At 38.3% G+C, this 24,790-nt stretch overlaps 1 protein-coding gene and 2 pseudogenes across 3 annotated transcripts in view; 2 read left to right on the top strand and 1 right to left on the bottom strand.

Annotated features, from left to right (window-relative positions):
• Positions 1-24,790, bottom strand: part of LOC309856874 (putative protein FAM10A5 pseudogene) — a 352,871-nt pseudogene that overhangs the window by 35,515 nt on the left and 292,566 nt on the right. The gene's annotated exons all lie outside the window — the stretch shown is intronic.
• Positions 9,241-10,116, top strand: LOC309856916 (annotated as a pseudogene). The gene has a single exon. The product of its transcript is annotated as an uncharacterized misc_RNA (transcript).
• LOC309856908 (heat shock transcription factor, Y-linked-like) lies at positions 21,392-23,497 on the top strand. Its single transcript, XM_082718698.1, has 2 exons — positions 21,392-21,980; positions 22,724-23,497. The coding sequence occupies exons 1-2, from the start codon at positions 21,480-21,482 to the stop codon at positions 23,414-23,416; spliced, it is 1,194 nt and encodes a 397-aa protein (XP_082574824.1). The 5' UTR covers positions 21,392-21,479; the 3' UTR covers positions 23,417-23,497.

Below are 24,790 nucleotides of genomic sequence, written 5' to 3'. Positions count from 1 at the left end.
CATGAGTTGGGGGAAATGGGGGAGAGAGAGAAACCGTGAAAAACTGTGGACTCTGAGAAAGAAACTGAGGTTTTTGGAGGGGAGGGGTGTGTGAGGTTGGGGGTGAGCCTGGTGTTGGCTTTTAAGGAGGAACACTGGGTGTGATGCATAGACAATGAATTTTGGAACACTGAAATAAAATAAAATAACTGTACTATGGAAAAGCACTAATTTTTAGCGATAATGAAATGTATTTGTAAATTTTAAAGCTAAAGAATTCTGGTGTAACAGTTTACACATAGTTACTACTCAGTTTTTGCTAGAGACAAGGCTTCTAAGAGTTAAAATTCTGCTACATGTGAGACTTGTAGAAATGATAAGAGAAACAACTATGTAGGAGAAATAGGAGATATGTAAGAAAGATATAATGAATGACAGTACATTTTTACTGAGGGAAAGGAATTGATTTTATTCTTAAAGGAGAGGGGTTATTTAGAAAAAGAAAGTTTAGGACAAACTATTAAAAAGAAAGAAATTTGGAGAAGGTTTGTGAAGGAAATTCTTTGGAGAAGAATTTTATGTGTGACTGATCGGAACCAATGAGTTGTTGTTGTTGTTCTTGTTTTTTATTATTTTTTTTCAGTGTTCCAGAATTCATTGTTTATGCCCCACACCCAGTGCTCCAAGCAATACATGTGGTCCATAATACCCACCACGAGGCTCACCCAACCTCCCATCCCTCTCCCCTCCCAAAGCCTCAGATTATTTTTCAGAGTCCACAGCCTCTCATGGTTCATGTCCCTGTCCAATTTCCCCCAACTCCCTTCTCCTCTCTGCTTCCCCATGTCCTGCATGTTATTCCTTATGCTCCACAAATAAGCAAATCCATATGATAATTGACTCTCTCTTGACTTATTTCATTCAGCATAATCTCTTCCAGTCCTGTCCATGTTGATACAAAAGTTGGGTATTCCTCCTTTCTGATGGAGGCATTATACTCTGTAGTATATATGGACCACATATTCCTTATCCATTCATTCATTGAAGGGGATCTTGGTTCTTTCCACAGTTTGGAGACTATGGCCATTGCTGCTATGAACATTGGGGTACAGATGACCCTTCTTTTCACTACATATGTATCTTTGGGGTAAATATCTAGTTGTGCAAGTAGAGGAGGAACAAATGAATTTTAAAAGTACACTGGTATAGGAGCGCCTGGATGGTTCAGTCATTAAGTATCTGCCTTTGGCTAGAGCCATGATCCAAGGGTCCTGGAATCAAGCCCTGCATCAGGCTCCCTCCTCCATGGGGAGCCTGCTTCTCCCTCTCCCACCATCCCTGTTGTGTTCCTGCTCTCACTGTCTCTCTCTTTGTCAAATAAGTAGGTAAAATCTTTAATTTTTTTTTTAAAGTACACTGGTATAAGTTTGAGATTGGCTTTTCTGTTAAAAAGAGTTTTCTTGGACTGAATTTTGTGTGTACCTGCCCAGAAAACAAAAGTACTGATATTTCCCTCTTTCAGCTGTTTGGTTACTTAAGAGAACTAAAACTTCTCAATGTTGAAGGAACTAAGTTTTGGTTAAAAAAAACACGTAACCTCTGTAGAATCTCTTATTGTTACTTGGAGCGAACAAAAATATTAAGTTTACATAGCATATTAATATTACATATGAAAGCATACAGATTAAACTTTCTGAGTTTTTAATAAAAGTTATCAAGTACTCAAATTCTAAGTGAAGTCTTTTTGACTGTTTAAGCTGGTTCATTTAGTATGTTAAGGTCCAGGGGAAGGATTGTCAAACAAATGTTAGGTTATACTGCTTGAGTAAATGCTATAACTAATCTAAAAATTATATAAAATTCCTAAGGTTTTACTATGTTCTGAAATAACATCATCACATGCAATCCTAATTATTGAAATGTTGCATGTCACAGGAATAACTGGATTTCCTAGTAAACTGCATTATAGCAAACCCTCACCAGATCTTTAACCATGGTGATTTTTGGGGGGGGGGGTTAGTCTTTTGTCATTTATAGTTATCATTCTTAAGCTCTTGCACAGTGAGTTTTATCTTTAAGGAGGTTCATGAGGAGGACTTTTGACAAATAAGGTTTTCTTATATCCTAAACCAAAAAACTGAACTGAGTGAGGATTTCCAGAACCAGTGGGAAAACTGCATTCACACAGAACAAAAATCAGTAACACAGGACTGCATAAATGAGAAGGATGGTTATGACTCCTGTTTGAAACATTGCTGGCTCCTGTTTTTTCAGGTTTAAGGAAACATTTCTCTTAAGATATCTACAACTAAGAGAAATATGATAAAATATTCCTTTGCGAGGAAATTGAAACACTTACCTTTTAACCTTATCTGAACTCTCCAGAATTCAGAAACCATTAGTGAGCATTCTTTTTCAAGGCAATTTTAATTATTTGCATGAGAATGTTTTCTCCTTGTAACAGGACATCATTGGAAACACTGATTATTTTACCAAGGTTTTGACTGGATTGTCTCATTTGGGAGAGACATACATAGATTCAGATATGACCAGACAGCTTTAAGGGACCAAAGTTATATTTATGGAGCCAATGGAGCCCCTTGGAAAAATTGGCCTGGTACCTTGCTTTCAGAGCTCAGGTGCCTTAACTACGTTCCCGGAGTGTGCAGGAAACTTGAAATATTTGGGGGGCTTCAAGATGAGGAAATTAACCTGAATCTAAAGTATTGCAGGCAAATCTAACAAGAAATACTTGGCATGGCTCTGGTGGTAAGAGACTAGTAAAACCTCAATACGAAAATCCTTATAAAATACTCCAGCATCCCTTGCCTTTGGCATTGTTCCTAGGAAGATGTTGCTGTGGCTGAGGTCGAAGAGGTTGCTGCCTGTGTTCTCCTCAAGGATATTGATGGATTCCATTTGCACATTGAGGTCCTTCAAACATTTTGAGTCTATTTTTGTGTGTGGTGTAAGGAAATGGTCCAATTTCATTTTTCTGCATGTGGCTGTCCAATTTTCCCAGTATCATTCATTGAAGAGGCTGTCTTTTTTCCATTGGACATTCTTTCCTGCCTTGTCAAAGATGAGTTGACCGTAGAGTTGAGGGTCTATTTCTGGGCTCTCTATTCTGTCCATTGATCTATGTGTCTGTTTTTGTGCCAGTACCATGCTGTCTTGATGATGACAGCTTTGTAATAGAGCTTGAAGTCCGGAATTGTGATGCCACCAACGTTGGCTTTCTTTTTCAATATCCCTTTGGCTATTCGAGGTATTTTCTGGTTCCATATAAATTTTAGAATTATTTGTTCCATTTCTTTGAAAAAGATGGATGGTACTTTGATAGGAATTGCATTAAATGTGTAGATTGCTTTAGGTAGCATAGACATTTTCACAATATTTATTCTTCCAATCCAAGAGCATGGAACATTTTTCCATTTCTTTGTGTCTTCCTCAATTTCTTTCATGAGTACTTTATAGTTTTCTGAGTATAGATTCTGTGTCTCTTTAGTTAGGTTTATTCCTAGGTATCTTATGGTTTTGGATGCAATTGTAAATGGGATTGACTCCTTAATTTCTCTTTATTCTGTCTTGCTGTTGGTGTGGAGAAATGCAACTGATTTCTGTGCATTGATTTTATATCCTGACACTTTACTGAATTCCTGTATAACTATTGGGATTTCATCAAGATCAAAAGCTTTTGCACAGCAAAGGAAACAGTTAACAAAATCAAAAGACAACTGACAGAATGGGAGAAGATATTTGCAAATGACATATCAGATAAAGGACTAGTGTCCAGAATCTGTAAAGGACTTAGCAAACTCAACACCCAAAGAACAAATAATCCAATCAAGAAATGGGCAGAGGACATGAACAGACATTTCTGCAAAGAAGACATCCAGGTGGCCAACAGACACATGAAAAAGTGCTCCATATCACTCGGCATCAGGGAAATACAAATCAAAACCACAATGAGATATCACCTTACACCAGTCAGAATGGCTAAAATCAGCAAGTCAGGAAATGACAGATGCTGGCGAGGATGCGGAGAAAGGGGAACCCTCCTACACTGTTGGTGGGAATGCAAGCTGGTGCAGCCACTCTGGAAAACAGCATGGAGGTTCCTCAAAATGTTGAAAATAGAACTGCCCTATGACCCAGCCATTGCACTACTGGGTATTTACCCTAAAGATACAAACGTAGTGATCCAAAGGGGCACGTGCACCCGAATGTCTATAGCAGCAATGTCCACAATAGCCAAACTATGGAAAGAACCTAGATGTCCATCAACAGAAGAATGGATCAAGAAGATGTGGTATATATACACAATGGAATACTATGCAGCCATCCAAAGAAATGAAGTCTTGCCATTTGCAACAACATGGATGGAACTAGAGCGTATCAAGCTTAGTGAAATAAGTCAAGCAGAGAAAGACAACTATCATATGATCTCCCTGATATGACGAAGTGGTGATGCAACATGGGGGCTTAAGTGGGAAGGGGAAGAATAAATGAAACAAGATGGGATTGGGAGGGAGACAATCCATAAGTGACTCTTAATCTCACAAAACAAACTGAGGGTTGCTGGGGGGAGGGGGTTTGTGAGAAGGGGGTGGGATTATGGACCTTGGGGAGGGTATGTGCATTGGTGAGTGCTTTGAAGTGTGTAAACCTGGTGATTCACAGACCTGTAACCCTGGGGATAAAAATATATGTGTATAAAAAATAAAAAATTAAAAAATAAATAGTCCAGCAAAGCAGATTTAAAATAATTTATATGGTCAATTAGTATTCTAGCTGTTCTTATATAAATAATTAGAATATGTTTGTTTAAACCAGACTTGTTTTAGAAACAGCCTTCTTATGGCTGTCTTTGGTAAAAATGAAAGTGATTACAGAAAGAAAATATTTCAGAGAAATTAAGATGGCAGATGGGCAGGGGGCCCTAAACTTGCCTCCTCCGTCAAACACAGCTAGGTAAATATTAAAACATTCTGAAGATCCAAGAAATTGAGGACTGAGAGTACTAACAGCACATCTACAGGTAGAAACATGGCTATGTCATGGGAGGCAGGAGGTACAGAGGATTGATTTGGGGGAGAGAAGAGCTGTGGGTGCTGTGTTTGGAGGGAGCTCTGATGACAGAGGCTGGGGAGGCAGGGCAAGTGAGCACACAGGGGACTGCACAAGAAATCTCTTCACCAAAGCTGTTGAGTGGGTAAAGAAGAGGGACTGACTACTACAAGTTTATACAAGCAGCAGAGCTCAAAGTCTGAAGTTTTATTTATTTATTTATTTTAAAGCTTTTATTTATTTATTTATTTGGCAGGCAGAGATCACAAGGAGACAGAGAGGCAGGCAGAGAGAGAGGAGGAAGCAGGCTCCCTGCTGAGCAGAGAGCCCTATGTGGGGCTTGATCCCAGGACCCTGGGATCATGACCTCAGCTGAAGGCAGAGGCTTTAACCCACTGAGCCACCCAGGCGCCCCTCAAAGTCTGAAGTTTTAGAAGTCTGCACCATCACTGGAGTTGTGCCTGGTGAGCTTAGCAGTGCTCCAGTGAGGAAGGAGGGCAGAGGCCTGGGAACAGAAAGTATGGTCTGAGGATCCCCTGGGCCACCTGGTGAGAAATTATTCCCCTTCCTGGAGTACACCTGGGAGAGGTGTCATGGCTTCTCCAGGGACAAAAGGCATGGCTGAGCCAACAGCCTGCCCTGTTTATTAGCATAGGAAGGACATATCAGCTGATGGCAGCACACCTTGGTACCAGGTTTGGCTATATTTTACCATAAACTCTGAAATGCTGTGCTGTCCTGTGACTGCTTCTCTGGGACAAGCTGACACTGACCAGACTGTGGTGAGGCCTTTCCCTAGATTATCAGTGCAGGTTAGTGCAGCACAGTTCCCTAAAGCTTGGACGGTGTGAACCCCAGGTGCACCTGAGATAAAACACAGGAATACTGTGCTACCTGGCAGGCAGACAGCTTGGACATGGACAGGAGGGGACAGAGATCTGATGAAAGTTGGGGACCTAGGAGGGGTGATTGCTCTTCTGTGAGGGCTCCCTGAAGACTGGCAGCACAAAATCCCCATTCTAGAGATAAGAGAGTGGGGTTTTACCAAGCCTGCCCACTAGCACTCACATACTTCAGGGTGCAACCCACAGTAATCCAATGGAGTCTGGAGCTATTCACAGCAAACCCCCCTGTACCTACAGGTGCACCTCCACTAGGATAAGTCTGCCATGAGAATCAATACAGCAGGTCCCACACCCAGAAGACCAGTACAAGCCCCTTGCACATACAAAGTCTACTGAAGATAGGGTGCTGTAAAATTTCAACTTTAGGGGAAATAAGATCTAACTTTTTTTTTAATCTAACATCTTTCAACAAGCAGATCAAAACATAACTAAGATATAGCTTTCTAGGTTCCTTTTTGAGGGGTGGGGAGAAGTTGTTAATATAGACTTTGCTCTCAGTGGCAGGAGTACAACAGACTTTCCTGACAATCACATACAACAAAAGTGACCCAGGCAAAATAAGAAGACAATGAATTCACCCAAAAAGAAACAACAAGAAATTGTGGCCAGAGACTTAATCAATATAGATACAAGTAAGATGTCTAAACCAAATTTAAAACAATAATCATAAGGATACTAGCTGGAGTTGAAAAGCATTATAGATACTAGAATCCCTTATTGCAGAGATAAAAGAACTAAGAACTAGTCAGCCAAAATAAATAATGCTGTAACCAAGATGCAAAACAGACTGGAAGCAAAGAAAATGAGGATGGACAAAGCAGAGGAAAGAATCAGTGATAGAGAAGATAAAATTATGGACAAAAATAAGCTGAAAGAAAGAGGGAAAGAAAGGTATTGGATCGCAAAGGCAGGCTTAGGTTAAATCAGCAACTCCTTAAAGCATAATAATATTCCATGTCATAGGAGTCACAGAAGAAGATAAGAAAAAAGGAGAGAAGGCTTATTTGAGGAAATTATAGCTGAAAATGTCCCTAATCAGGGGAAGGAAACAGACACGAAAATCCAAGAAGTACAGAGAACTCCATTAAATTCAACAAAACCTGGCCACCACTAAGACATTTAGCCAAAAATAACAAAATAGACATACAAGAATGCTGACAGCAGCAAGGAGAAGAGAAACCCTAATCTCCATAGGAAGACAGATCAGGTCCACAGATATGTCCACAGAAGCTCGGCAGGCAGAAGGGAGTGGCAGAATATAGTCAGCTTCACGATTGGGCAAAAAAAAAAAAAAATGTAGCTGAGAATAATACTCTACCCAGCAAGATTGTCATTCTGAATGGAAGGAGAGATAAAGAGTTTCCCAGACAAACAAAAATGAAAGAAAGGAGCTGGTGACCCCTAGACAAGCCCTACAAGAAATAACCAAAGGGACTCCTTGAAGGCAAAGGAGAGACCATAGTGCCAAGTTCAGCAGAGTCATAGGATACAACGTCAATGTGCAGAAATCTGTTGCATTTCTAAACAACAATAATGAATGAGCAGGAAAAGAAATCAAGGAATCTATCCCATTTACAATTGTACTAAAACCCATAAGATACCTAGGAGCACACCTAACTGAAGAGGTAAAAGATGGAATACTGATGAAAAAAATTAAAGAGGACACAAAGCAATGGAAAAACATTCCATTCTAATGCATTGGAAGAACAAACATTGTTAAGATACTATGTTAAACAATCTACACATTTAAGGCAATCCCTATCAAAATACCAAAAGCATATTTCACAAAGCCAGTGCAAATGACCCTAAAATTTCTATAGAACTACAAAAGACCCATGGACACCTCAGTGTCTCAGGGTGTGGGGGTCCAGTCTCACATCAGGCTCCCTGTTTCTCCCTCTCCCCTGGATCCTCCCCCCAGCCCATGCTCTCCTTCTCTGTCAAATAAATAAATAAAACCTTTAAAAAAAAGAGAAAGAAAGAAAGAAAGAAAGAAAGAGAACCACAAAAGACCCTGCATAGCAAAATTCATTCTGAAAAAGAAAACTGGGGGCATCATGATTCTGGTCTTTAAGCTCTATTACAAAGCTATGATCATCAAGACAGTATGGTACTGGCACAAAAAACAGACACATAGATCAATGGAACAGAATAAAGAACCCAGAAATGGACCCTCAACTCTATGTGCAGCTAGTATTCACAAAGCAGGAAAGACTATCCAGTGGGAAAAAGACAGTCTCTTCAACAAATGTTGCTGGGAAAACTGGACAGCCACATGCAGAAGAATGAAACTGGACCACTTTCTTGCACCACACACAATAAGAGACTGAAGATAGATGAAATCTGTACACATGAAAGAGGAATCCATCAAAATCCTAGAGGGGAACATTAAGTAGTAGCCTCTGTGACCTCCGCTGCAGCAGCTTTTTACCAGACATGTTGCATGAGGCAAGGGAAACAAAAGCAAACATGAACTACTGGACCTTCATCAAGATTGAAAACTCTGCACAGCAGGAAATAGTCAACAAAGCTAAAAGGCAGCCTATGGAATAGTAGAGATATTTGGAAATGATGTATCAGAAAGGGGTTAGGATCCAAAATTGATACAGATCTTATCAACCTCAGCACCCAAAAACCCAAATAATCCAGGTAAGAAATGGGCAGAAGATAGGAATAGTAGTGTTTTCTAAAGAAGACATGCATATGGTCAACAGACACATAGAAAGATGTCCAACATCATTTATCATCAGGGAAAAACAGATCAAAATCATGAAAAGACACCACTTCAGATACTACCTCACCTCTCTGATGGCAAGAGGGGGCCTGATTCATCAGAGAAAGACAATTATCATATGATCTATCTGATATGAGGAATTTGAGAGGCAGGACAGGAGGTTGTGGGGGTTAGGAAAAAATGAAACAAGATGGGATTGGGAGGGAGACAAACCATAAGAGACTCTTAATCTCACAAAACAAACTGAGGGTTGCAGGAAATGGGGGGGAAGGATAAGGTGGTTGGGTGATGGACATTGGAGAGGGTATGTGCTATGGTGAGTGCTGTGAAATGTGTAAGTCTGATGATTCACAGACCTGTACCCCTGAGGCAAATAATACATTATATGTGAATTTAAAACAAAACAAAACAAAGCAAAACCAAACCAACGGGGCCCAACTCATCTTCCCACCAGATACACATTCCATGCAACCCATTAAGACCAAGCAGAAGAGGAACTGAAACACCTTTGCCTCAGAACTTCAAAAGCGTATGAGTTTATCTTGCCTCAATTGACTCAAAATGTTTATCTCACCCAGAAGATGGAACTCCTAAAGGCCTCCTTTGGCCAATGGACATTCCTATCTGCCATCCTCAACATGCTGTCACTCAGCCTCTCCCCAACATCCCTCCTCAACACCTATTGGTTTGTGGGCACCTAGAAGGTGCTGAAGCCTGTGTGCAGAAAAGTTCTTGCAACTGAGTGCTTTGATGTGCCAGTGCCCTTGGATGGGGTGAGCACCAACACATCATCCCAGGAGGTGGTGTAATACAGCTGGGGAGGCAGGGGGACGACCTGTCTTCCTTCCATACATTCTGGAGTGTCATGTGGCAATCCTGTGAGGAAACTGTGGTAGAACCAGGGGAGAGGTGCCAGACTTTCAGTGAACTCCCACCACCAACTGAGAGAGGTGAGAAAGGACTACTGGAGTTTGTTACACTGCAAGGCCCACATCAACCCACTCTCTGATTTGGAGGGAAGTGGTTGATGGAGAAGCCTTTCCTCCCCCATCCTCCCTGGAGGGTTGTGGTAAATATCCTGTGGTTATCACTGGGAGACCAGTTCTTGTCCATCAGACTTGAATTTCTCAGCTTCTTCCTGGTACTAATGGACCTGCTGTTCACTGGGAATCTGGGCTGCAGGGTAAAGCTGAGTGTCTTCACAACCATTGCCTCCATACTGTGAGGCTTTCTGGGGATGGTGGTCCATATGATGTATTCACAAGTCTTCCAGGCAACTGCCAACTTGTGTCCAGAAGACTGGAGACTGCATGCTTGGAATTATGGTTAGGCCTTCTACTCGACCTGGCTTTCCTTCAGCTGCTGCATAGCATTGACGGTCACCACCTTCAACACGTACACAAAGCTGGTGTTGGAGTTCAAGTGTAAGCACAGCAAGAGCTTCCAAGGAAAGCTGAATTGTTTGCTGCTTCCTTAAGCAGCTGTCCTGTGCAGCCCCCACAGGGTGTCCTGTGACTAGTGACCATCAGTACCACCATCAGCAGGTCCACTGTGTCTCTAAAGGAGTTGAACTCTACTCAGGGCTACAAGGGATTTCAGCAAAGACCCAACCAGAGGCTAAAGGAAGAGGCAGCTGGGTCATTCACAGAGGCAGAACTGTGTTAGAAGTAGCTGTCTTTAGAGGGCAGGCTGAATCCAACATTACATGTTCATTTGCTATCAACATGTACTGAAACCAAGACACCACTTCACATCTCTCAGAATGGCTGAAATTAACAACACAGGAAATGACAGATGTTGGTGACTAATGCAGAAAAAGGGGAACCTTCTTACACCATTGGTAGGAATGCAAACTTGTACAACCACTCTGGAAAACAGTGTGGAGATTCCTCAAAAGATTAAAAATAGAACTACTCTACAATCAAACAGCTGCACTACTGGATGTTTACCCTAATGATACAAAAATGCAGATTCAAAGGGGGTACATACACCTTAGTATTTATAGCAGCATTTTCAATAATAGCCCAACTACAGAGAGAGCCCAAATGGGCACTGACTGTTGAGTGGATAAAGAAGATATGGTATGTATATAGAATGGAATATTACTCAGCCATCAAAAAGAATGAAATCTTACTATTTGCAATAATATGGATCAGGCTAAAGTGTATTACACTAAGGGAAATAAGTCAGTCAGAGAAAGACAAATACCATATGATTTCACTCATATGTGGAATTTAAGAAAGAAAACAGAAGAACATATGGGAAGCAGGAAAAGAAAAAAAGAGATAAGCTAACCATAAGAAACACTTAATGATAGAGAATACACTGAGGGTTGGTAGAGGTGAGTGGGGAATGGGTTAGATGGGTGGTGGGCATTAAAGAGGGCAGCTGTGGTGAGCACTGGGTATTGTATGTAAGTGATGAACCACTAAATTCTACTTCTGAAAACATTATCACATTGTATGTTAACTAACTAGAATTTAAATAAAAATTTGTAATGGAAAAAATATTTCAATGACAGATATTTATAGATATTAGAATTTGAAACTATTCATTATAAATGCAACTAGATCCTGATATCTTCTGTGTTCTCCAATGCCTGGCCACAGATGTCCAAAATGATATTTTTATTTTATTCTCACATTTTGACTTGGAATCATTTAAGAACTAAAGCTGCCCTTTTCTGTGAAGCCCTATAAACTAAATATAAACTATAAACTAAAAAAGCCCTATAAATTAAATATAAATGACTTTATGTAAAGAGATTATCACAATAGCTACATGCATAGACACTCTTTGTGCCTACTGCTCAGTCTGACACTCCAACCAAAGTTTATCAGAGATATTTGCATTATAAACTTATAAAGAAAGCAAATCACATTGCTTTCTTTAGAATGCAAATGACTGCTTTCTTTAGATTCTGGTGTTTATATATTATAAAGTATATAAAGTAGGAGAAACCTTCCAAGAAGTACCACCGGACTCAGACTTAATCTGCATTATATACAACACTGGACAGACTGACCATTGTTTTTCTATAAACTTAGATGATAATGTACTAAGAAAGGCCCCAGGGAACAATGGGAAAAACTTAGTGGCAGTTTGTCCAACATGCCAAAACCTCCACGTACTCACAAACCATGCTTTTGTGGAAGAGGAAAAAAAACAATAGATATCTATCAAAGACGCTACATGAGGAGTGACTTGGGGGAGTCAGCCACCTTGTAAATCGAGCATTACCAAACTACCCAGAAGACTCTGAGGTAACTACGTGTCAATGGCCTTCTTTATTAATTGCAGAGACCCCAAAAGCACAGCTCTTCTAATTAGTGGAAAATCATTCAAGACTCATGTAATTCAATGTTAATGGGCTAAATGCTCCTGTCAAAAGACACAGGGTATCAGAATGGATAAAAAAACAAAACCCATCTATATGTTGCCTCCAAGAAACTCATTTTAAGCCCGAAGACACCTCCAGATTTAAAGTGAGGGGGTGGAAAATAATTTACCATGCTAATGGACATCAGAAGAAAGCAGGAGTGGCAATCCTTATATCAGATCAATTAGATTTTAAGCCAAAGACTATAATAAGAGATGAGGAAGGACACTATATCATACTCAAAGGGTCTGTCCAACAAGAAGATTTATCAATTTTAAATATCTATGCCCCCAACGTGGGAGCAGCCAACTATATAAACCAATTAATAACAAAATCAAAGAAACACATCAACAATAAGACAATAATAGTAGGGGACTTTAACACTCCCCTCACTGAAATGGACAGGTCATCCAAGCGAAAGATCAGCAAGGAAATAAAGGCCTTAAATGACACACTGCACCAGATGGGCATCACAGATATATTCAGAACATTTCATCCCAAAGCAACAGAATACACATTCTTCTCTAGTGCACAGGGAACATTCTCCAGAATAGATCACATCCTCGGTCCTAAATCAGGACTCAACTGGTATCAAAAGATTGGGATCATTCCCTGCATATTTTCAGACCACAATGCTCTAAAGCTAGAACTCAACCACAAAAGGAAGTTTGGAAAGAACCCAAATACATGGAGACTAAACAGCATCCTTCTAAAGAATGAATGGGTCAACCGGGAAATTAAAGAAGAATTGAAAAAAATCATGGAAACAAATGATAATGAAAATGCAATGGTTCAAAACCTGTGGGACACAACAAAGGCAGTCCTGAGAGGAAAATATATAGCGGTACAAGCCTTTCTCAAGAAACAAGAAAGGTCTCAGGTACACAACCTAACCCTACACCTAAAGGAGCTGGAGAAAGAACAAGAAAGAAACCCTAAGCCCAGCAGGAGAAGAGAAATCATAAAGATCAGAGTAGAAATCAATGAAATAGAAACCAAAAAAACAATAGAAAAAATCAACGAAAGTAGGAGCTGGTTCTTTGAAAGAATTAATAAAATTGATAAACCCCTGGCCCGACTTATCAAAAAGAAAAGAGAAAGCACCCAAATAAATAAAATCATGAATGAAAGAGGAGAGATCACAACTAACACCAAAGAAATACAAACTATTATAAGAACATACTATGAGCAACTCTACGGCAATAAATTTGACAATCTGGAAGAAATGGAAGCATTCCTAGAAACATATAAACTACCACAACTGAACCAGGAAGAAATAGAAAGCCTGAACAGACCCATAACCAGTAAGGAGATTGAAACAGTCATTAAAAATCTCCAAACAAACAAAAGCCCAGGGCCAGATGGCTTCCCGGGGGAATTCTACCAAACATTTAAAGAAGAACTAATTCCTATTCTCCTGAAACTGTTCCAAAAAATAGAAATGGAAGGAAAACTTCCAAACTCATTTTATGAGGCCAGCATCACCTTGATCCCAAAACCAGACAAGGATCCCACCAAAAAAGAGAGCTATAGACCGATATCCTTGATGAACACAGATGCGAAAATACTCAACAAAATACTCGCCAATAGGATTCAACAGTACATTAAAAAGATTATTCACCACGACCAAGTGGGATTTATTCCAGGGCTGCAAGGTTGGTTCAACATCCGCAAATCAGTCAATGTGATACAACACATCAATAAAAGAAAGAACAAGAACCATATGATACTTTCAATAGATGCTGAAAAAGCATTTGACAAAGTACAGCATCCCTTCCTGATCAAAACTCTTCAAAGTGTAGGGATAGAGGGCACATACCTCAATATCATCAAAGCCATCTATGAAAAACCCACCGCAAATATCATTCTCAATGGAGAAAAACTGAAAGCTTTTCCACTAAGGTCAGGAACACGGCAGGGAAGTCCATTATCACCACTGCTATTCAACATAGTACTAGAGGTCCTAGCCTCAGCAATCAGACAACAAAAGGAAATTAAAGGCATCCAAATCGGCAAAGAAGAAGTCAAATTATCACTCTTCGCAGATGATATGATACTATATGTGGAAAACCCAAAAGACTCCACTCCAAAACTGCTAGAACTTATACAGGAATTCAGTAAAGTGTCAGGATATAAAATCAATGCACAGAAATCAGTTGCATTTCTCTACACCCACAGCAACACAGAAGAAAGAGATATTAAGAAGTCAATCCCATTTACAATTGCATCCAAAACCATAAGATACCTAGGAATAAACCTAACCAAAGAGACACAGAATCTATACTCAGAAAACTATAAAGTACTCATGAAAGAAATTGAGGAAGACACAAAGAAATGGAAAAATGTTCCATGCTCCTGGATTGGAAGAATAAATATTGTGAAAATGTCTATGCTACCTAAAGCAATCTACACATTTAATGCAATTCCTATCAAAGTACCATCCATCTTTTTCAAAGAAATGGAACAAATAATGCTAAAATTTATATGGAACCAGAAAAGACCTCGAATAGCCAAAGGGATATTGAAAAAGAAAGCCAACGTTGGTGGCATCACAATTCCGGACTTCAAGCTCTATTACAAAGCTGTCATCATCAAGACAGCATGGTACTGGCACAAAAACAGACACATAGATCAATGGAACAGAATAGAGAGCCCAGAAATAGACCCTCAAATCTATGGTCAACTCATCTTCGACAAAGCAGGAAAGAATGTCCAATGGAAAAAAGACAGCCTCTTCAATAAATGGTGCTGGGAAAATTGGACAGCCACATGTAGAAAAATGAAATTGGACCATTTCCTTACACCACACACAAAAATAGACTCAAAATGGATGAAGGACCTCAATGTGCGAAAGGAATCCATCAAAATCCTTGAGGAGAACACAGGCAGCAACCTCTTCGACCTCTGCCGCAGCACCATCTTCCTAGGAACAATGCCCAAGGCAAGGGAAGCAAGGGAAAAAATGAACTATTGGGATTTCATCAAGATCAAAAGCTTTTGCACAGCAAAGGAAACAGTTAACAAAATCAAAAGACAACTGACAGAATGGGAGAAGATATTTGCAAACGACATATCAGATAAAGGACTAGTGTCCAGAATCTATAAAGAACTTAGCAAACTCAACAGCCAAAGAACAAATAATCCAATCAAGAAATGGGCAGAGGACATGAACAGACATTTCTGCAAAGAAGACATCCAGATGGCCAACAGACACATGAAAAAGTGCTCCAAATCACTCGGCATCAGGGAAATACAAATCAAAACCACAATGAGATATCACCTCACACCAGTCAGAATGGCTAAAATCAACAAGTCAGGAAATGACAGATGCTGGCGAGGATGTGGAGAAAGGGGAACCCTCCTACACTGTTGGTGGGAATGCAAGCTGGTGCAGCCACTCTGGAAAACAGCATGGAGGTTCCTCAAAATGTTGAAAATAGAACTGCCCTATGACCCAGCAATTGCACTATTGGGTATTTACCCTAAAAATACAAATGTAGTGATCCAAAGGGGCACATGCACCCGAATGTTTATAGCAGCAATGTCCACAATAGCCAAACTATGGAAAGAACCTAGATGTCCATCAACAGATGAATGGATCAAGAAGATGTGGTATATATACACAATGGAATACTATGCAGCCATCAAAAGAAATGAAGTCTTGCCATTTGCGACAACATGGATGGAACTAGAGCGTATCATGCTTAGCGAAATAAGTCAAGCAGAGAAAGACAACTATCATATGATCTCCCTGATATGAGGAAGTGGTGATGCAACATGGAGGCTTAAGTGGGTAGGAGAAGAATAAATGAAACAAGATGGGATTGGGAGGGAGACAAACCATAAGTGACTCTTAATCTCACAAAACAAACTGAGGGTTGCTGGGGGGAGGGGGTTTGGGATAAGGGGGTGGGATTATGGGCATTGGGGAGGGTATGTGCTTTGGTGAGTGCTGTGAAGCGTGTAAACCTGGTGATTCACATACCTGTACCCCTGGGGATAAAAATATATGTTTATAAAAAATAAAAAGTTAAAAAAAAAAAATAAAAATGCTGCTAAAATCAGTGGGTGAAATTCTGAGGAGAAATTTAGTAATTGTGAGTGACCTCTGGGAGTGGTCACATAGATATACCCAATTTAAAAATGGAATAAATTTCTTATTAGCAGAGCTGATCTATACGAAATATGAAAGGAGGGGCACCTGGGTGGTTCAGTGGATTAAAACCTCTGCTGAGGTCATGATCCCGGGGTCTTGGGAGCGAGCCCGAGGTCAGACTCTCTGCTCAGCGGGGAGCCTGCTTCCTCTTCTCTTTATGCCCACCTCAGCACTGACTTGTGATCTCTGTCTGTCAAATAAATAAAATCTTTTAAAAAAAAGAAAAGAAATATGAAAGGAGACATTATCATAATGCATGGATCAAAAGGATTACATATGAAACAACCAATTGTAATTTCTCAAAAGAGAGAGCATATGTCAAAAGGAGAAGATACAAAATGCACTGTGCCACTTATAACTACAGAAGACAGAAGAGAATGAAACATTATATCTACTTATGAAGTATGTGTAAACATGGAAGTATGAAATGGTCATTTGCAGATGATGTAATTATTCGCCCAAAGGTGTCATAAAAATGTTCTTTTGAAATAATGTAAGATAAAGATACAACGTTAGCAAAGAAGGATCTTTTTATTTATTTATTTTTAAGATTTTATTTATTTGACAGAGATCACAAGTAGGCAGAGAGGCAGACAGAAAGAGGGGTAAAGCAGGCTTCCCACTGAGCAGAGAGCCCAATGTTGCGCTCCATCCCAGGACCCTGAGATCATGACCTGAGATGATGACCTGAGCTGAAAGCCGAGGCTTAACCTACTGAGCCACCCAGGCACCCAAGGAGGATCTTATTTTAAATGATTATTAAATACACAGTGACTACATGTATAAGAAAAAAAGGGAAGAGGACAAAAATAGAGAAGAGTAGATGAGAAGAGGGAGAAATAAGATATTATAAAAGTAGGTGAAAATCATAAAAAAAGACACGAGTAAATAACTGGAGAAAACTGAATTTCTGAGCTTATGGAAAGAAAGAAATGAACATTGTAAGAAATGAAATCCATTTTCTCCCCAGAAATCCACAAAACAAATTTGATATTAAAGATTATACCTTTCTCCCAGCCCAATCTATTCCTCTCTCCTCAGAAGGCATAAGCTGATCTATAATGTTTATTTTTAGAAAACACCTGTGATGTAGAAATTTTTTTTTCTTTTTTTTTTCTTTTTTTATTTATTTATTTTTTTAACTTTTTATTTTTTATAAACATATATTTTTAACCCCAGGGGTACAGGTCTGTGAATCACCAGGTTTACACAATTTCTACAACACAGGCTGCAGCTCAGATGAGGCCAAAGACTGCTAAGAGCATCGAGCAAATAAGTTGCTTAATGCATAGTGATGGTGATGGTAACAAATGTTTTTAAAAGGATTTTGACTACAGTTATCACGTTAAAAAAAAACAATCCATTGTACCGTCAAAAAAAAAAAAAAAAAAAAGAAAACACCTGTGAAAAGATATACATACTATAGGGCCTCAGAATTCAAAAGTAGGTCATTGACAGTCTAAAAAAATTAAAGTGTAAAGCTAGAGAGAAGAGCCACAGAGCAGTGGAATTCCAATTGTACATGGGTGCACTTGTTTATTTCACATAGCCTGTAGCACAAAGCAGCTGAATAACTCAAAATACAGTTCATTTCTTCCACTTTGGTTGAGATTTAGCTTAAAAATTTAAAAACTATTCATCTTTCTAATAATTATTAACTACAAAATTTGTGATACATTAACCACTGCCCAACCTGAGAGTGCTCAGGAGCATGTTCTCTTTTCTCATTATTAGAATCAGTTGAGGAAGTCTCTAGCTTTAAGCCTTCAGAAAAACAAAGCCTGAAGTCAGCAGATTTATGACAGATACAATTATTGCAAAATATCTGGGTTCAGGTAGAGAATGGGATAGTTAGAACCACTAAAAAAGAGCTGTTGGAGCTGCTCCTTATTTGCTGTCCTCCAGTTTTGGAACGTCTTCAAACCATAAATGATTTTATTTTCAACCTGAAATCTCTTTGGTTACATTGTTTTTTAAAAGATTTTATGTATGTATCTATGTATGTATGTATGTATTTATTTCATAGAGACACAGTGAGAGAGGGAGTCTAAATCAGGGGACTGGGAGAGGGAGAAGCAGGTTTCCTGTTGAACAGGGAGCCCCTCTTACAGAAAGGAGGGGCTTTACTCACCTCCTTTGAATGTACCCATTCCTGTCTCCTATTTCATTTTGTAAATGTAACCTTCTCTCATCTGCTTGCACCTTTTCATGTAGTCTCCAGGTTAAACATAACACATACAAGGGGTGCCTGGGTGGCTCAGGCTTTAAACATCTGACTTCGGCTCAGGTCCTGGTACCAGGTTCCTGGGATCCTGTTCAACAGGAAGCCTACTTCTCCCTCTCCTAGTCCCCCGACTTAGGCTCCCTCTCTCACTGTGTCTCTATCAAATAAAATAAATGATAGATTAGATAGATAGATAGATAGATAGATAAAATCTTTTAAAAAACAATGTAACCAAACAATCAAACAAAATCATAACACATATATGAGGAATATAATTATATCCAATCTATAAAACCTCTTCACAAAGACCAAGAAGAAAACAATTTTGTGATAGAATAAGAATTAATCAGGTAGAATGTGCAGTGCATCACATGTTAAGTGATAATGAGATTGCAAAGACAGAAATTTTATTCTTCTATATAGCTAAGACACAACCTATTATAATTATGCATTCCAGATAAAATTGTTTATTTCTCTTATCTTTATGGAAGTGAGGTTTAAAATTCAGAGTTAGATGAAAATTGAGTAAGTTAACTTTCCCTAAAATCCCCAAACTCTTCTTTCTCCCTACTTAATAAAACTTTTCTATATTTAATGTGAAATCTGTTTTCTGTTCCTCCCATTAACTCGCTGCTTTCTCTACATATACACCCCATTGTTTGTAGCCATAGATAATCACTAAGCCCCCAACAAAAACTTCATGTGGGAAATTAAGGAATGCCTGGAATGTAAATACAAATCTTTACAATTTTGCAAAAAATATTTGAATGAAATAATTGTCAAAATTCATGAGCCTGCATCTAGAGGGATTATCTTTTTTCTTTTTTTTTTCTATTTAAAGATGTTTTATTTATTTATTTGAGAGAGGGGGTTTTTTTGAAGTATTTACTTATGTGAAAATGTTTATTACTTACTGTTAATACTTAAATTCGGGATTTAAAAAGTATATTAAACTAAGATATCCTCCTAGCATTGATATCTCTTTCTAAGCATGATAAAATATGGAAATTGTAAAAGTAATTAATTTCTTCTACACATATTGAAAAGACAAAGCAGTCTCAGTATTACACTATGTACCCACAGAAATTGTTAAGGTAGATGCAGTATGGTTATTGGTTGGCAGAAAGAGAAACTTTTTAAAAAAGATTTTATTTATTTATTTGATAGACAAAGATCACAAGTAGGCAGAGAGGCAGACAGAGACAGAGAGGGGGGAAGCAGGCACCCTGCTGAACAGAGAGCCTGGATGTGGGGCTTGATCCTAGGGTCATGGGATCATGACCTGAGCTGAACTCACTGAACTACCCAGGTGCCCCAGAAAGGGAACTTTTTATTCAAAATTAAGATTGCCTTACCAATATATGTTCTGTTTCTTAGGCACAAAGATTATTCCACATAATCTTTTTACAAAAATACCTTGACTGTTGCAATAAAAGCAATTTTGCCATGATTCAGGGGAGCGTAAAATAGATTTTACTTATAACATTGCCCTTTTTTTAAAATCTCCCACTGTTTAGAATGTCATTCATGGTAGATATCTTGACATCTCTTAAAATATTTTACTTCCTATCTAACAGATATTTATAGACATACTAAACAAAATCATATTTATTCCACTAATAGGACTATGAAATATATTCGATACTATTTAACACAGACTACTTACAAAAGATAAACAGATAAGTTAACTCTATATTCAGAAGCCTCAATACATTTTATTTTAGGCAGTGGTAACAATGGATCCAGGGTACTGTAAAAAAAATTGAGGCAAAATACACATTATATGAAAATAACCACTTTCAAATATACAATTCAGGGACATTTGTATCTTGGTAATGTTGTATCATATTACATCTCTATTTTTTTTTTTTTAATTTTTATTTTTTATAAACATATATTTTTATCCCCAGGGGTACAGGTCTGTGAATCACCAGGTTTACACACTTCACAGCACTCACCAAAGCACATACCCTCCCCAATGTCCATAATCCCACCCTCTTCTCCCAAACCCCCTCCCCCCAGCAACCCTCAGTTTGTTTTGTGAGATTAAGAGTCACTTATGGTTTGTCTCCCTCCCAATCCCATCTTGTTTCATTTATTCTTCTCCTACCCACTTAAGCCTCAGAACTAGAGCGAATCATGCTTAGCGAAATAAGTCAAGCAGAGAAAGACAACTATCATATGATCTCCCTAATATGAGGAAGTGGTGATACATCTCTATTTTTTAAACATTTTCAACATCTTAAGAAGAAATACTTTATTTTTATTTTTTTTAAAGATTTATTTATTTATTTGACAGAGAGATTACAAGTAGGCAGAGAGGCAGGCAGAGAGGAGGAGGAAGCAGGCTCCCTGCTGAGCAGAGAGCCCGATGCAGGACTCCATCCCAGGACCCTGAGATCATGACCTGAGCCAAAGGCATCGGCTTAACCCACTGAGCCACCCAGGTGCCCAAGAAGGAATACTTTAAAACAAAATTTTCCATTCCCCTCTCACCTGGCCCAGGGCAACCACTAATTTGTGTCTCAGTGGCTATGCTTTCTTTATATACAAGTTACACAGATTTAAATTCCAAATTGTCAGGATATTTTAAATCTTTTGTTTACTCATTTTTTGCAGCTTTCCTTTATCAGGTTTTATGTTGTTTGTATAAACCTAGTTTGAGTGTGTTTAGAAGGAATAATTATAATTATTATAATTTTATTTCAGGGGCTAACTATAATTATGTATTTATTTCATTAAAAATTTTTGTAAAAATTAGATTTTATAGATCTTATTTTTTTGGTCATTGTCTACATAAGTTTAAGTATTTTATTTTTAACTGAATGAATTTCAAAAGGAAACACTCTGGCTGAATGTTATCCTTGAATTGCTAGGAGACCAAGATCTTGTGATGTCACAACAACTTGGGTGGTGAGCCATTGTGATGGTCTGAATAGTTTATCTGTGTAGGCCAGCCAAAGTAGCATTTGAAGCTGCAGTGTTCAAAACCATGCAGATGAGAAACATAGCTAAAGGAAAACTTATTTGAGATGGCACAAATTCAAGATGATTCTCTTAAAAATGGATCGACTGGTTCCGCAGCCTCCATTAGCTCTCCTTTGTGTGATCACACATTCACTGGAGATGTGGACCTGAGGTCTATGATTGAAGAAAATGCTTTTCAAGCCTTGTCAGGAGGATCCTTGATAAAAAGACCACGTTACACTTTCTGTGTCTCTGAACCAGATGAAGATAATGATTTTCTTTCTCTGACCTTTCCCAGAAAACTTTGGAAAATAGTTGAAAGTGATCAATTCAAGTCAATTTGGTGGGATGACAAGGGAACTTCTATAGTGATTGATGAGGAACTTTTCAAGAAAGAAGTTTTGGAGAGAAAGGCTCCTTTCAGAATATTTGAAACTGGAAGTATGAAGAGTTTAGTTCGCCAGCTAAATCTTTATGGATTTAGTAAAATGCGACAGAGTTTTCAAAGATCTGCTTCTTTGGCTGACTTTCTAGCAGAGGAAAAAGAAGTCTCTGTTTTAAGCAAGGTATTTAAAAATGTTATTACTTAAATAAAGAATATATACGATTTTACTTTGTATAGCAGTAAGTACAGTCATATATATAGCCTAAAGTCAGATTTTTAAATTTCTAATTTTTTTTAAAAATTGAGGCTAGAGAATCAATTGTCATACAGTTTTGCTTATTTGTGGAGCACAAGGAATAATATGGAGGACCTTGCGAGTTGGAGAGAAGGAAGTTGAGGGAAATTGGAGGGGGAGGTGAAACATGAGAGACTTGACTGAGAAAAAAACTGAGCTATTTGGAGGGGAGATGGGTGGGAGGTTGCATGAGCCTGGTGGTATTAAGGAGGGCATGTATTGCATGGAGCACTGGGTGTGGTACATAATGAATTCTGGAACACCAAAAAGAAATTTTAAAAATTAATTAAAAGAAAAAAGAAGAAAAAGAAAAAATTGAGTCTAGCTTATGCATGAAGCTTTCAGGGTTATAAGAAATTTTGCTAGTATCTTTGGCCCTTAGAATGAACTTCTATTTAAATAAGGTCCTGAAGCCACTTAAACTGCTATTCACTGTTACTTGTAAATATATAACAGATTTTCACAAACGATAATTAAATGTTTATTTCCAGTAAGTAAATTTTAAAAAATATAATAGTACATATATTATTAGATGTCTTTGTATGATGAAAGAAGTCAGATTTTACATGTTATCTTATCTTTTATATTGGTTGGGAATGTCACTTAGTAACTTTCTTCTTTGGTTTTAGTTACAGTTCTATCATAATCCAAATTTTAAACGAGGCTGCCCCCAACTTTTAGTAAGAATGAAAAGAAGAGTCGGAATTAAAAATGCTTCTGCAGTATCACTAGTTCAAGACACCAACAAGAAATCCTGCAAAGGAGGGGATAATGTGGACAGTCTTAATTCTGGTTTTGTTGCTAAAACTAGTGGAGAAAGGGTATGCTCAAACTCCACCAATTTAAATCTGCCTCTAATAAGGAAGCCTTCTCCCAGCCAGAGAATTGCTACAACTTCCCCCATGAGAAGTGATTTTTCTCCTGCAACAACGTCAGTCAGACCAATCAGACCATCGGAACAAGTTGGAATGGAGCAACATGCTGTTTTAAACCAGTTGACCACTTTTCACATGCACTCACATAGCAGCTACACTCAAGCAAATGGCCACATTGTAAACTTTGTTACAACTACAACTTCTACATCTCAGTACCGTATCATATCTCCCTTACAGAGCAGTTATTTTGGAACAATGGTGGAGCCTTCTATTTTTTCAACTAGATATGCTGATTTGTCAGCTAGTGAGGCTCGTTTTTCTAACCTGCAACCAGCAGGCAACCCATGGTTCACAATACCAATGATAGCTGATACTTCTACTGCCTCACTTTCAAGGTCAACTCATCAACCCTCTCCATCATATGCACATCAAACTAATTATAACTGATCTATCAAAAGACTATCATTATGCAAGATAACAAAGATTATCACTTGTTGGCAAATGACCACACATTGGTGATTCTCTTATCTGAACAATAAAATTACATGTTCATCTTCATAGTTTCATTTTCGTTATTTTTTGAAATAGAGTAAAATTATTATGTATTGTATTTTTTGTAATTTAACAACATTTGAAGTGCAACCTAAATAAGTTCTGTTTAAAAAAGAATGGGAGCATAGGAAAAAAAGAAATTGAAGTTAAGTAATTTCTGAAATAGTCCAGGATGAATCAAATTAGGGCATAAATTACAATGATGTGGAAAAGGGCACCTGGGTGACTCAGTCAAGCATCTGCCTTTGGCTCAGGTCATGATCCCTGGGTGCTGGGATATAGTTCCACACAAGGCTTTCTGCTCAGTGGGGTATCTGCTTCTTCCTCTCTTTCTCTCCCTCCAATAAATAAACTCTTAAAATTGATATGGAAGTGAATGAAATATAAATAAAATGTAGAAAAGGCAAATACACAGTATTTAATATTTTCTCATATTCTCACAGTTATTTAGGAAAGCCCTTGGATTTTAGTTGGCAAAGGTGGTCTTCATTAAAAAATACGTTCATATTGGAATATATAACACTCTTACCAGTGTAGCAACCATTATGTTATCACATGCTACAGTCATGGACTGCATCCATCAAAATGTGTAATTTTATAAGTGGCATTATCAGAGGCCTCTCTTACCATAGTGATCTCAAAACATTCCAGTTTGTGCTTTTATTATCTCCCCTTTGTTAATGCACATTTAATTTTTTTTAATGGATACATTTATGTTGCTTTCTGATTCCATTTACAGCCTACTCCAGGCTTAATTCCTTATGCTGTTATGGATGCCTTTTATTTTATTTTATTTTAAAAACTTTTATTAAGAAGATAGTATTTTAATTACAAACTTAAATTAGTCTTATAACAATTAATCAAATGACTTAAACAGATCTCAATATGTGGCATGCAGAAACCAACATGCCGTCATCTTTCAGACACTGCTGCTGTTAGACCTGGTGAAGTGTAGAGAAAATGTCGTGGGATACTTTTTTTTTTTTTTTGTATTTTTGTATTTTATTTTTTATTTTTTAATTTATTTTCAGCATAACAGTATTCATTATTTTTGCACCACATCCAGTGCTCCATGCAATACGTGCCCTCCATAATACACCACCAGGCTCCTCCAACTTCCCACCACCCCCCGCCCCTTCAAAACCCTGTTTGTTTCTCAGAGTCCATAGTCTCTCATGGTTCACCTCCCCTTCCAATTTCCCTCAACTCCCTTATCCTCTCCATCTCCCTGTGTTATTTCTTATGCTCCACAAATAAGTGAAACCATAG

This window comes from Mustela nivalis (assembly GCF_964662115.1).
Source record: "Mustela nivalis genome assembly, chromosome: Y".
Classification (NCBI taxonomy): domain Eukaryota; kingdom Metazoa; phylum Chordata; class Mammalia; order Carnivora; family Mustelidae; genus Mustela; species Mustela nivalis.
Note: the sequence above shows the minus strand (reverse complement) of the source record. Positions and strands in the feature narration are given on the sequence as shown.

Coding starts and splice junctions, on each gene's coding strand:
- LOC309856908 (XM_082718698.1), top strand. CDS start 21,480: ATGGCACAAATTCAAGATGATTCTCTTAAAAATGGATCGACTGGTTCC. Junction 21,981..22,723: donor AAGTCTCTGTTTTAAGCAAG/GTATTTAAAAAT, acceptor CTTTGGTTTTAG/TTACAGTTCTATCATAATCC.